At 55.6% G+C, this 14,951-nt stretch overlaps 1 protein-coding gene across 1 annotated transcript in view; it reads left to right on the plus strand.

Annotated features, from left to right (window-relative positions):
* The first annotated feature begins 3,181 nt into the window (after positions 1-3,181).
* Positions 3,182-14,951, plus strand: part of LOC133356835 (solute carrier family 23 member 1-like) — a 29,361-nt gene continuing 17,591 nt past the window's right edge. The window contains exons 1-3 of the mRNA XM_061574551.1: positions 3,182-3,653; positions 12,378-12,455; positions 13,909-14,075. Coding sequence (XP_061430535.1) covers positions 3,576-3,653; positions 12,378-12,455; positions 13,909-14,075 — 323 coding nt within the window. The 5' untranslated portion in view covers positions 3,182-3,575. The remainder of the gene's footprint in view (positions 3,654-12,377; positions 12,456-13,908; positions 14,076-14,951) is intronic.

The raw sequence follows: 14,951 nt of genomic DNA on the forward strand, positions 1-14,951 counted from the left end.
CCGTGAGTCACTGGTGAGTCACCGTTTGTCACTCATTTCCCAACGTCTTGTCTCTTCTCACAATTCAAGTTCCTAGAATCAACCCACCCGCGCCTGCAACATGGCTTCATCCCAGAGGTCGCAATCAGGTACCCGATACCAGTACCCTACCCGGCCGGGTACGGGTAGGGTACGGTAGGGTACGGCCAGGTACGGGTACCCGTTTGCAACCCTGGTGCGACCGGGTACGGGTAAGGAATCAAAACCCGTTTGCGACCTCTGGTGGGTAGGCCTTCATGCAAAAGAGGTAAATCTCTCCCAGTCAACGAGGAACGTTCGTCCCACGTTCACAACCACTCGGTGCCACCATTAGACCAGCGTTCCATCTTCGCTGGGATGCTGCCGTCTGGTGGCAAGCATCTGTAAATCTCTTCTTTAAACTTTCATCTTCTTGGTTCTTTCGGTAAAGTCACGTAGAAGGGAAGCAATAAAATAATAAAAATAAAACATAATAAAATAATTCTCACGACGTTTCGGCCACAACGCAAGCAGCCGTCCTCAGGTGAAACCCAGGTCTGTCGAGGCAGACGCTGTCGCCTCGACAGACCTGGTCTTCACCTGAGGACGCTGTCGCCTCGACAGACATGGTCTTCACCTGAGGACGGCTGCTTGCGTTGTGGCCGAAACGTCGTGGGAATTATTTTATTATGTTTTATTTTTATTATTTTATTACTTCCCTTCTACGTGACTTTACCGAAAGAACCAAGAAGATGAATCTCTGCAGTCACGAAAGCTTTAAATCGAAACTCTTCTTTAAACTCAAGCACTACGATCAGTACCGGTACTTAGATATTTGCATCCTTTTGTTCAATCAACTGCTAGATGAAGGGCCTACCGACACTGTGCCGGTCATGGGAGCTTTTTGGACCATACTTCACCACGCTGGTCATGTGCAGATTGGTGAACAGGACGCCCAGAGCCGCCGGTTCAGATGTCAATCGCCACTGATGTTAGCCGTGACCACGAATCGAAGTCAGGCTTTATAGGGCAGTGCGCTAACCACTGCGCCACCACTCCACCCGCCATGTATGTAAGTGTACATGTACCAATATCTCTGTAAATGTATGTATTTTTCATCCACGTGTATGTTGAACTTCTTTAGCACCGTACGTAGTCAACCGTGATAATTGCAGGTGCGGGAGAAGGACAACAAACTAAACACAACTCCAAAGCAGTTAAAAATAAATGAGTTTTCATGTCATCTTCTCGTGTTTCAAGTTTATTTTGTTTCAACGAAAAAATTGTGAGATCTCAAAGAGACACCAGGCTGAGTCTTTATTTGCACAAGAGGCCTGGGGCATCAGTCTGCCAGGAGAGTGGCGATGATTGCTGCTGCTGCTGCTGTGTGATCCAAATCGAGTCATTTGCGATGTACTGGGGCTACACCGGTGCAGCATAACACATCGGTCCTCACCATTGGAACCTCACTTGCCAGTAAAATATATGATAATTGGTTTTTTACCCTTCTATCTGGCAACAAAACTAACACCTTTTTTACAAGGAGTCATGTTTGCATAGACCACAATACCTGCAGTCATAATGCAAACAAAAAACATAACTCTGATAATGTGTACTGTCATTGAAGTTGATTGGTCCACACCCGAGACAGCTTTCTTTAGAGCCTAGTCTCACATGGGTTGGACCAGATGACGCCAAAAGGCGCACAACTCAAAGACAATGCACACAATTACACACAATTAACGCATAGCCTGGTTGATTACGATATTCCAAAAATTGCTAAATTAGAAGTTAAGTGTGAAATTTGAAAGACACAAACACAAAGATCGATCCGTTGGACTCACTACACTTGTGCACTACAGTACTGCCATCGCAGTCCCTTCACATTGTCTCACTGCTGTTATTATTTATTTAATATTGTTCATTCATAACTATTTTATGTGAGTTGCCATCAAAGTACCCCCCCCCCTCACCACCACCCCCGCCCCCTTCACAGGGGGTCACGCGCTCGCTCCCACGAGACAGAGGGAGACACACGGAGACACAACGAGTCACACGGCGACACGCGGAGACCTGACGAGACAGACACGTGGAGACACGACGAGAGGGACACGTGGAGACACGCGCAGACTCAACGAGACAGACACGTGGAGACACGACGAGAGGGACACGTGGAGACACGCGCAGACTCAACGAGACAGACACTTAGAGACACGACGAGAGGGACACGTGGAGACACGACCAGAGGGACACGTGGAGACACGCGGAGACTTGACGAGACAGACACGTGGAGACACGACGAGAGGGACACGTGGAAGCACGCAGAGACTCAACGAGACAGACACTTAGAGACACGACGAGAGGGACACGTGGAGACTCAACGAGAGGAACACGTGGAGACACGCGGAGACACGACGAGAGGGACACGTGGAGACACGACCAGAGGGACACGTGGAGACACGCGGAGACTTGACGAGACAGACACTTGGAGACACGACGAGAGGGACACGTGGAGACACGACGAGAGGGACACGTGGATACACGCAGAGACTCACAGGTGAAGACACGCGGAGACTTGAGACCCCTAGAGACTCAACGAGACAGACACGTGGAGATTCAAACGGGGCTCACGGAGCACAGACACACCGAGAGACGCTTGGACACGCTCACAAAAGAGAGACATACTGAGACAGGTACAAGCCGAGACACAGACGCACGGGAGACACCACCGAGACATCCCCGCTTATACACATTTAGACACGTAGGGACAGACACACGTAGGGACAGACACGAAGACAAGGAGTCGCAAAAAAGTTCTGGATACTGACACGTACAGAGACACAGGCAGACGGGCAGACGTAGACATATCGAGATATCTACAGAAAAGGAGACATAAAACAATGGCACACATAGAGTGATACGTAAGAGACCCAAGCAGACAGACACGCGGAGACACACTGAGACATATTGAGACTCACAGAGGCAGAGAGAGACACACACAATCAGCCACGCTGAAATGACCACGGGCAGACACGCCAAGAGACAGTGAGACACACTGAGACAGGCGCAGAGACGGGGAGTTCACACAGAGACACGGCGGGAGGGACACACAGAGACTCAACGAGACGCTGAGACAGAGAAAAAGGAGTTCACGCAGAGACACGGCGGGAGGGACACACATAGACTCAACGAGACGCTGAGACAGAGAGACACGTGCAGACACGCGGAGTTCACGCAGAGACACGGCGGGAGGGACACACAGAGACTGAACGAGACGCTGAGACAGAGAGACACGCGCAGACACGCGGAGTTCACGCAGAGACACGGCGGGAGGGACACACAGAGACTGAACGAGACGCTGAGACAGAGAGACACGCGCAGACACGGGGAGTTCACGCAGAGACACGGCGGGAGGGACACACAGAGACTCAACGAGACGCTGAGACAGAGAGACACGTGCAGACACGCGGAGTTCACGCAGAGACACGGCGGGAGAGACACACAGAGACTCAACGAGACGCTGAGACAGAGAGACACGTGCAAACACGCGGAGACACGCCGAGACACGCGGAGACACGATGCCGGGTGTCCCAGGAAGAGTCGGAGACCGCCAGCACCCTGCGCTAAAGCTTCCCTCCGTCAGCAGCCCTCCCTCGGTGAGTACCTGGGATCAGGAACCTGGCATCTGGGACCAGGAGCCTGGGACCAGGAACTTGACACCTGGGACCAGGAACCTGAGATCAGGAACCAGGGATCTGAGACCAGGGATCTGAGACCAAGAACCTGGGACCAGGGATCTGAGACCAGGGATCTGAGACCAGGAACCTGGGACCAGGGACCTGAGATCAGGAACCAGGGACCTGGGACCAGGGATCTGAAACCACGGATCTGGGACCCGGAACCAGAGACCTGAGACCAGGGACCTGGAACCATGAACCAGGGCCCTAGGATCATAGATTTAGCCGTGCAAATGTATTGGCAACTGTGCTGCGCTGTGCATCTGTGTGTATACTTGTGTGTGTGTATCGGTTCGCGCGTGAAGTGGGGAGCGGTAGTGTAGCGGTTAGCGCGCTGCGCTACGAACCTGGCCACCGATTTCCGCTCATCGCCACTTCGCCACTTCGGAGACAAAGGCGGCCGGGCGTGGTGCTGGCCACACACCTCCTTGTGTGCCGTGCCGGCCTTCATAGGTGCTCGCTAACAGCACTTGCCCCTACAGTCTGTTAAGGCTATACGAGGGATATTTATCTTTGTGTGTGCCTGTGTGACCATCGTGAGAGGAGCGGTGGTGCAGCGGTTGTTAGCGGGGACTGCGCTACGAAGGCGGCGTCCCGAGTTCGATTCCCGTTCACGGCCACCAACACCAATCACGATTATTTAAAATTGCTATGTTATGTAAATAAAAAATAAAAACAATTTTCTAAATCTTGGCCACAATATCAGGACTTGTCTTCATATAAATCAAAGCATAGATTTCTGTTCATATGATTGTGGTTATGGTTGTAATTTATTAATCCCTAATCTCTGCCATTACATACAATGAAACAAGAAATGGTAAAAAAAAGTAAAAGCAGAACAATGTAATACAATACACTATTAGACATTATTGGAAAACATAAATAAAAAGTCCATCCCATGTATTAGTGAATTTTTTTTATATTTTAGGCAGGAAATTCGTTTTCAAATGTAGATATTTTTCTGGGTTGGGACCCCCAGACACCCTGGAAGATTTGGTCCTCCCTAATGTTGACTCCATGGCTACGGCCTTGCCTGTGTATATATACTTGTGCTTGTACCTTCGTGGCTGGGAATGCGGGCTACATGACCCAGCCATCGCATACCCAAGCAGCTTCTGTTTGGCCGGATAGAGGGGAGCTTAACGGGCGCGGGACGGGCTAGAGAAGAGATGGAGTGATGTGGTACAGGAGGATGTGGAGCTGAGTGGACTTGCCGATGACTGGTACCAGCGGTGTCAAGATCGGCCTCTGTGGAGGAGGCTCGTGAAGGACGCTGCTACTGGGCAGTTAGAGGCAGTCGCCCTCCAGCAACAACGGAGGGTGGAGGAGCGACGCTCACAACAACGAGCGGAGCGCCGGGTGGCTAAAACGCAGCGATTTGGCACAGTAGAGTACACGGCTGGTGCATCTGCCAGTCAGCCAACCTACGGCACCTGGGCCTGTCCCGTGACCCTCCTGCCAGCGAATCTTAGACACCTCACGTGGCGTCAAAGTGCACCTAGCCTGGTACCGGCGCCGTGGTAACGTCACCACCGCTTAATGGCGAACAGCGCCGGCTGTTGTTGTAACCGTGTGGTGGCACAGTGAGATTCTCACTCGCGGCTAACACCGGCGACGATTATCTCAACCGGTCCTGGGCCTCCTCCCGTAGGTCGACTCAGCCTCAAACGAGTACCTGGTGCGGTGTGTAAACATCGCCACTGGGGAGACAAAGGCGACCGGGCGTGGTGTTGGCCACCCACCCCCTCGTGTGCCGTGCCGGCCTTTATAGGTGCTCGCTAACAGCACTTGCCCCAACAGTCTGTCACAGGCTACACGTGTAGGGGTGTTACGGAGGGGCTGTTATACAATGGGATCACACGGGAAAGAAACACAGTGGGCGTGGCTATGTCGGTGCACGGGAAGGTGCTCCCAGCGACGTCCGCATCGGGCAGCCTGGGGGGCTGACTCGGAGCTGGGATCCCCCGGGGCCCCACCCCTCAGCGGGGGTTTTGGTATAAAAGGGGATGAGCTGGAGGGCTCAAGGAGAGATGTTGAAGCTAACCAGTGAAGACAGAAGATCGTCTAGATAGAGCCGTGGACTCCCCTGGATCGCCGCCCTTATCAGGGCCGGACAGGATCGAGCCAGCGGCGTGGTCCCGAGAGCCAGAGCCGGTGCTCTTGTAAGAGCTGGTCTGGGACTCCGGGTACCGTGAGCCCGACTTACCAGTGTCGGGCTAGCTAGCCTCCCCTAGCCCGTTAGTGGAGGACCAAGAGGTAGGCTAGGCGTAGCTAGAGGGTGTATTCCCAGTTAGACGGGTGAGGGGGCCGATACCCCCTCCAGTGTTGTATGTCCAGTGTTGTGCTGTACCCGACACGGAATAAATACGTGTGCCTCCAACCCCGGCGTCCAAGTCTCCTGGAACATTATTACATCTGGTATTAGAAGTGATCTGCTACGAACATGGACACGCGACGGACGGCTCGTGCCAGGGAACCGGGGGCGGAGGACACCGCTGTCGAAGTTGAGCCCGAGATGGCTGAAGGCGACGCCGAGCAGCCGGGGCCGGGTCCATCCACACCGCAGCGTCTGGATGGAGGGGAGCCGTCAGCAGATGGACTGCGGCAGGCTCACGCGAGACTGGCGGAGCTACTTTACGCTGCTGCTGCCACGCTTGACCAAATTACGCGGCTGGGGGCTGGTGGACCGCCACGGAGCGATGACAGGCGACGGGCAGCACGGGTTCCCGCCACTTTCACGGAGCCGGATTTTGAATTTCCCGCCATCGCAGCAGCGACTGCTGAGGGTGTGGCCGGGCTGAGCCTCGCGTCCGACGTCGGGCGTACAGTGGCTGCTACGTCATCAGGAGCGGCCAGGGCGTCACCAGTGGTGCGACCGGCGATGCCACTCGTCGTTCACGCCGAAGCCGAGCCGAGTGATGGGAGCAACGGGGGGCGACCTTCGACTGCGGCCGCTGCGTTGCACCAACGTTTACCTCCCCTCAAGGAGTTCGTGGGCGAAGATGGTGACTGGGGCGGCTTTCAGCGGCGCTTCCTCGCACACCAGGAGATGGCGCAGTGGACAGATACCGAGGCTCTCCGCGCGCTGCCGGCGATGCTCGACAGCGATGCCCTCGCCACTCTCACCTCGGCGCCGAAAGCCAAGCGCGCCACGCTGCAGATGGCGCTTCAGCTGCTGGCTGCAGTCTACGGACCACCTTCTGACTGCAGACAGCTATTCTACGATCGTCAGCGGGGTGCCAAGGAGTCGCCCCTGGCGTATCGCACAGCTCTCCTGGCACTGGCAAGAATGGCTTTCCCGCGAATGGATGACGAAGGAGTGGATGCCATGGTGACGGAGAAGATCCTCTTGCTGGCTGACGAATTGGACATTGTCGTCGTGGCGCAGGACGACGCTGAGATGTCTTCCCTCCGGGCCGCACGACACCTCCACGCCAACTTACTCTCGCAGCGACGAAAGGCCAGCAAGGCAGCGACCGGCCGTGCCGTGGCTGCAGCCACCCTCCCGGCGGAGGAAATTTGCGCCGTCGACCGTCAGCTGGAGTGGAGAGCGGGAGTACGGCCGGCTCGGGACGGACCGAGCCGCCTCGACCAGCCAAAGTCATCGGGAGCGCTCCCGCGCTGCTACAATTGCGGCCTCCGGGGTCATGTGGCCTCGGGATGCCGGTCTCCTCGGCAGCGCGGGGCGACGCCTCGACAGGACGCCGCGCCTCTTCCCAAGCTCCAACAACATAACCCGGCGAGTCGCGGCACCCCACATGGTTGGCCTATACACACACCCATCACACACTCACGCACCGCAACGAACTCGGGTCTGAAATTGCACACCGTCGCGCCAACACGTACCACTGTGGGGACTAATATCCAACCCAGCCAGTGGTCTGTGTTGGCCCATCGCGTTGTGGCCGCGTCGTCGGGGTCGTCAGTCGTTGTGGGGCACATTGATGGGGTTGAGGCGCGCATCCTGGTCGATACGGGAGCATCGGCGACCATTATTTCGGAATTAATTTACAACATTCTTCCTGTTCAGAGCCGTCCTTTGCTGCCCGTTGATGTTCCGTTCTATGCTGCTAACGGGGGCTCACTTTGCATCATTGGACAAATTCGAGTGCAAATTTGTATCGGGGATATCAAATTTTCTGGCCCAATTTTTGTCTCCTCCTCGCTGGCGGTTCCGTGCCTGCTGGGGACGGACTTCCTGGCCAAAATGCCGATCCGTATCTTAGTCGACCAGGGCTGTATTGAGCTCCCGTCGGGCCAATGTATGTCATTTCTGCCGTCTCCCTCTGCGGGTCGGACGGCGTTCGCGACGGTACCGGCGCTCGTCGATAGAACGGTACGCGTACCGCCGGGGGCCCAGATGGTGGTGCCTCTTAAACTACATCGGCCTTTCGCTAAGGGGATTGGGGACCAGGGGGTTCTGCTGGGACCGTCTAGGGTCGGGGTTAGCGGACCTCACTTAATTCCGGCCCAGACCATCGTTAAAGGGGACGGGGACCCTTTCATTGCGGTCCTCAATGTGGGATCGCGGACGGTGGTGGTTCCACAGGGGGCCGTGCTTGCGCATGCAACATCGGTGCTCTGTGAGGAGCCCGTCGTAAATCACGTGAGCGCTGCCCCTCTGCCGCGACCACATGCGGACAGTGATGAGGGGTGGCTCGAGGCGCTTTGTGCGGGATCGACGGACCTGTCAGACTTACAGCGTCAAAAGCTTAAAACACTGCTGCATGAATTTTCCGACGTTTTCAGTCGGAACAAATACGATCTGGGCTGTACTCATCTGCTGCGTCACCATATTGATACGGGTGACAGCGCGCCAATATGCCAGAATCCTTTTCGGTTAAGTCCCGCCGAAAAGGACCATGTCAAATCGGCCGTTGATGACATGTTTGCCGCCGACATCATTTCTCCTTCTACCAGCCCTTGGGGAGCGCCGATTGTCTTAGTAAAAAATCATGACGGCTCATTGCGGTTTTGCGTCGATTTTCGTCGCCTCAACAAAATTTCTGTTGCCGACGCATACCCGCTCCCACGGATGGACGAATCGCTTGACGCCTTGGCGGGAGCGCGATTCTTCTCCACATTGGATTTGCTTTCGGGATTCTGGCAGCTTCCTCTGGACGATGATTCGAAACCCAAAACTGCATTCTGTACACCGCACGGCCTGTTCCAATTCAACCGGTTGCCGATGGGACTCCACTCAGCGCCGGCAACTTTCCAGCGATTGATGGAATTGGTCTTGGCTGGGTTACAATGGGACTCGTGCTTGATTTATTTGGATGACGTTATCATCTTTAGCAAAACAATCGACGAACATCTCCAGAGTTTGCGGGCGGTTTTCCTCAAAATGCGGGCTGATAATTTGAAATTTAAACCCCAGAAGTGTCATTTGTTACGCGAATCTGTGCGTTATTTGGGACATATCGTCGGACGCTCAGGTATTGCTACCGATCCCGCCAAAACGCAGTGTGTCAGCTCCTGGCCAACTCCCACCTCTGTGGGAGAGGTCAGGAGTTTTGTTGGATTCGCGTCGTATTACCGACGGTTTGTCGCGGATTTTGCAACGATTGCAAAGCCCTTACATGCTTTGACATCGAAGGGGGTCCGGTTTCACTGGGGACAGGAGGAGGAGGCTGCTTTCCGATCCCTCCGGGACGCTCTGGTAAAGGCTCCTCCTTTGGTTTACCCTGATTTTTCCAAACCCTTTTTGCTCGACACGGACGCGAGCAACACGGGAATTGGGGGCGTGCTTTCGCAGGTGGTTGATGGCGTGGAACGGGTAGTAGCGTACAGTAGTCGGGTGTTGTCTCCAGCGGAGCAAAGATATTGTGTCACCCGTCGGGAACTGTTGGTAATTAACTTTATCCAACAGTATCGCCCATATCTGTACGGTCGGCATTTCACCGTCCGCACAGATCATGCGGCACTACAGTACGCCCTGCGAGTTCAACAACCATCGGGACAATTGTCTCGATGGTTGGAGATTCTCCAGGACTTCGATTTCGAAACTACGTACCGTAAGGGCGTTCGCCACACCAATGCGGACGCTCTGTCACGGCTGCCAACCACCTCCGAATGCGCATGTCTCCTGGGGTCGGGGCGTTGCAGGCCTCCGAGTGACATGTCCGTTCCGGTCCTGGCGGCCACCGCTGACGCAACGTCGATGACGGGTTCGATTGCACAACAGGGAAAAGATTCCTTGCTGGGGTTGCCTGTTGCTGAATGGGGGCGCCTCCAGATGGAGGACACCTCCCTCCTCGCGTTGCGTCGTCGCGTCGGAAGTGCTGGGCGGGAGAGGGGTGATGTCGACTCATGGGAGATGGTCCAGGGTCTGTTAATGCATTGGGACGGGAGATCCCATCGACACCGGCTAGTGGTCCCTTCTGTTTTGCGGGGTAAGGTGGTGTGGGCCGCGCATGAGCGTCTCCTCCACCTGGGGACTCAAAAGACCCTCGCCATGCTCCAGCTGGATTTTTTTGGCCGGGCATGACAAGGGATGTCGGAGATCTGTTGGGGTCATGTCCTCGGTGTGCGCAACGTAAACCACCAGCACGGGAGTCTAATCCGCCTTTGCAATCCATCAGAGTTTCCAGGGTCAACGAGCTTGTCGCGCTTGATATTCTGGGCCCATTCCCCGCTACCCCCAGGGGCAACAGATACCTGTTGACCGGGGTGGAATATTTTACGCGCTGGCCTATGGCATGGCCCCTTGCCAACCAGTCGGCAGCAGCCATCGCGGAGGCCTTTTTCCAGGGATACGTCCTGGACAAAGGTGCTCCGGAGTGGCTGCTGACCGACCAGTGCAAACATTTTTCTGGTAAACTTCTCCAAGAGGTCTGTGAGCTCCTGGGAACGAAAAAAATTCGTACCTCCCCATATCATCCGCAAACTGACGGGATGGTGGAGCGTCTGCATCGAACCATCACGTCAATGCTGTCCCAACAGGTCTCGGACTCACAGACCGATTGGGACCTTCAAATTCAAGGGGTGTTGGCAGCATATAGAATGGCTTCCCATGCGGCGACGGGATTTTCCCCCTTCTTCTTGATGTACGGCCGCGAACCTGACCCGCCTGTTCAGACCCAGCTGCAGGTCTCCACGCCGCGGGGTAAATCTAAATTGGCCGCGCATGTGAAATTCAATATTGCTAAATTAACAGAGGCACGGGAGGCTGCTATGCAAAATTCCGACCTCCGCCAGAAGGCTAACGAGAGGCTCAGGCTGGGTCGGGCGCACGTGCTGCAGTGGAAACCAGGTGACAGGGCATGGTTACACTGTCCCCAAGTACCACTTGCAACCTCCTCTAAACTGGTGCGGCCGTGGCGGGGTCCTGTGGAGGTGGTTCAGGTTTTGCGGCCTCAGTGTGTACGTATCAAATGGGGGAAGCGGCGGTGGTTTGTGCACCCCTCCAGATTGAAACCGTTCGTTGCGGTCCGAGTTCCCACTTCACACACGCGTGGCCAAACATGTGGGGGGTCCGCCGACTCCCAGGGTCCGCCTCCGCTGCTCTCACCTAACGTGCTGCCGGCTGTCCCGCCCCCAGGTGCACCGGGAGTGACGGGCTCACGCCCGCCAACCCCTCCTGGGGATGCCGAGGGTCACGCGGCAACAGAAAGTGACTCACTCAGACACGGACGGTTGCCACCCAACAATCCGCCATCCGGGGTTGCCCCTGTGACGGGCCTGCTGCAAGAACGTGCGCGAAAATGCGCAGACTTTGTGATGCCCGGAGGATTGTATATATGTTGTGTTCACTGTGTGTTGTGTGTGTGGTGTATTTTCCTGCTAATTGTATATATGGTGCTCTTACGGAATTTGTATTTATTCGGGGGGGGGGGGGTGCGTCGGGTTATTTTCTCTTCTTGCTGTTGTTGTTCTTGTTGTTGTTCTTGTTGTCGTTATTGTTGAAAAAATTGTGAGGCACACGCGGGTTCAAGGGGTAAATACACTTTAATGTTGTTTTGTTGCAGCCGGGACGGCTGCCAGCTGTACAGGGGGGGGGGGGGTGGTGATGTAGGGGTGTTACGGAGGGGCTGTTATACAATGGGATCACACGGGAAAGAAACACAGTGGGCGTGGCTATGTCGGTGCACGGGAAGGTGCTCCCAGCGACGTCCGCATCGGGCAGCCTGGGGGGCTGACTCGGAGCTGGGATCCCCCGGGGCCCCACCCCTCAGCGGGGGTTTTGATATAAAAGGGGATGAGCCATGAGCCGGAGGGCTCAAGGAGAGATGTTGAAGCTAACCAGTGAAGACAGAAGATCGTCTAGATAGAGCCGTGGACTCCCCTGGATCGCTACCCTTATCAGGGCCGAACAGGATCGAGCCAGCGGCGTGGTCCCGAGAGCCAGAGCCGGTGCTCTTGTAAGAGCTGGTCTGGGACTCCGGGTACCGTGAGCCCGACTTACCAGTGTCGGGCTAGCTAGCCTCCCCTAGCCCGTTAGTGGAGGACCAAGAGGTAGGCTAGGCGTAGCTAGAGGGTGTATTCCCAGTTAGACGGGTGAGGGGGCCGATACCCCCTCCAGTGTTGTATGTCCAGTGTTGTGCTGTACCCGACACGGAATAAATACGTGTGCCTCCAACCCCGGCGTCCAAGTCTCCTGGAACATTATTACACACGGGGGATCTTTGTCTTTGCGCCCAGGTCACCCCCTCGTCCACGCTCGCCTACTCCATCCTGGACTCGCCTCCATGGCCTCTCTGCGTGCTCCTTGGCCTACAGGTGCGACTACGCAGCACCTCCTCATCCACCTCCTCATGGTTCCAGCCACATCCTCATGGCTCCAGCCATCTTTATCATAACTGCAACCATCACCTCATCCACCTCTTCATGGCCCAGCCATCTTTACCATAACTACAACCATCACCTCATCCACCTCTTCATGGCCCAGCCTTCTTCATCATAACTGCAACCATCACCTTATCCACTTCCTCATGGCACCAGTGCCCAACCTCCCTCAAGGTTAAACACTACCCCTTATCACCAAATATCATCATCAGCGGCGGCAGCAAAAGCCATGATCAATCCACTGCTGGATGAAGGTCCCCCAACCCCCAAGCTGTCGCCATCTCTCCTGGGCACACGATGGAGTGATCCACCCTCGGCCTACACACAGGCTCCATGTCCGCTGCGGACGTCTCCTCGGGCACGTTCACCGCCGATTAGCAAAAATTACACAAATAACCGGAACCCACAAGTCTAAATCTAGCACCAATGTTAACCCTGACCCGAACCCCCTATCACTGGCAATAACCTTCGAACCCTGACCCCTAACCCTACCCAAGCTATTATCAAATATTTAGCCTTCAGATTTTACCATTCAATATTCAGGGTTTGAAATCCACTGCTATTTAATATTTCTAACCCAGATGTAGATTAGTCAAAATTTGCTGTACTGCCTTCTGGCAGAGCGAGGCACCCGCGGTAAGAAGGGAGTTTCACAACACCAGCTGTGTGTGATCCGCCAACCCTTGCTGCTGCCTCCACAGCGCTAGGTCACTGCAGGCGGCCACGTGCAGCGGCGTAGACACGAACATCGCTGTCACCACCATCACCGTCACTACCGCCACCGTCACCACCGCCATCACCAACACCACCGCCACCGCCACCATTGTCACCACTACCATCACCACCACTGCCACCATCACCGTGACCACCACTACCACCGCTACCAATGCCACCACCACCATGGTCACTGCCACCACCACCGTCACCACCGCCATCACCAACACAACCGCCACCATTGTCACCACTACCATCACCACCACTGCCACCATCACCGTCACCACCACTACTACCACCGCTACCAACGTCACCACCACCATCGTCACCACCGCCACCACCGCCACCATTGTGACCACCGCCACCACCACTACTACCACCGCCATCACCGCCACCATTGTCACCACTACCATCACCACTGCTGCCACCATCACCACCACTACCACCGCTACCAACGCCACCACCACCATCGTCACCACCGCCACCACCGCCACCATTGTGACCACCGCCACCACCACCACTACTAACACCGCCATCACCGCCACCATTGTCACCACCGCCACAACTACCACCCCCATCGCCACCGCCCGGCAAAATTCTACCAAACCCCTAACTGTGACTCTGCCCCCCCCGCCCGCCCCTCCCCACGCCGCCATCACGTGACGGGGGGCAGCATTGCGTGACGGCCATGGGGGGCCTCGTGGCCATCCCGCTGCTGCTGTCGCGGTTCCTCTGCGTCCCGCCCGGGCAGCCGGGCGACGAGGTGCGCAGCCACCTCGTCAGCCCCATCCTCTTCGTGTCCGGGATGTGCACTCTGCGGCAGGCCACCGGCGGGATCAGGTGAGGAGAGGGGGGGGGGTGGCGAGGGCGGTGCGGGGGGGGGGGTAAAGGTCAGGTGAGGGGTTGAGGGTCAAGTTAGGAGGTGGGTGTCAGGTCAGGGGGTCAGGGGTCAGGTGAGTGGGTGCGGGTGGGTGTCGGGTGAGAGGGTGATATTCAGTTTAGGGGGTGAGGGTCAGGTGAGAGTCAGGTACGGGGGTGAGCGTCAGATGAGGTGGGTGTCAGGTGAGGGTAAGGTAGATGCGGTTTCACATGGTATGACCGTTAGAGATGGCGATGATTTGGGGAGGCCTTCATCGAGACGTGGATAGATCCTGGCTTATACCTTTTTAAAGACTTTTTACTCACCGCAGAGAACTGTAGTGATGCAACCACACTCTATCATAGCTGGCGCCAAACTGTGCCACACGCCCTCCCGCATGGCCTTGTGGGAGCCTTGGTACTGGTAAAGTAATTTTATTAAAATTTTCTGGCTTCGTTTCGATGATGTACACGTACGTCATCAGAACTGAATCGGAAGAAAAACTGATGACGTAAAACTGCAATGATTTTAAATTAGACGTTGAGAAATACATTCGCTTGTTATGTACGTGCGTGCGTTAAACTTTCTTTAGCGCGTATGTAGCCAACCGTGCTAATCGGAGGTGCGGGGGCAGAACGACAAACTAAGCACAGGTGGATGTGAGAGGTGGGTTTGAGGGACGAAGGTCGGTGGTGGATTCGAGAGAGGCGTTTGTTTATGGCGATGGATGCGATGGACGCGATGGACGCGATGGACATGATGGATGCGATGGATGCGATGGATGTGATGGACTGGTGGACCAGAGTGATGGTGGCCGGCAATCAGATGGTCGTGAGTCCTGGTTGGTGGAGGAGGGG

The sequence above is a fragment of the Lethenteron reissneri genome, chromosome 55 (assembly GCF_015708825.2).
Source record: "Lethenteron reissneri isolate LAM-NWPU_2019-01 chromosome 55, ASM1570882v1, whole genome shotgun sequence".
NCBI lineage: Eukaryota > Metazoa > Chordata > Hyperoartia > Petromyzontiformes > Petromyzontidae > Lethenteron > Lethenteron reissneri.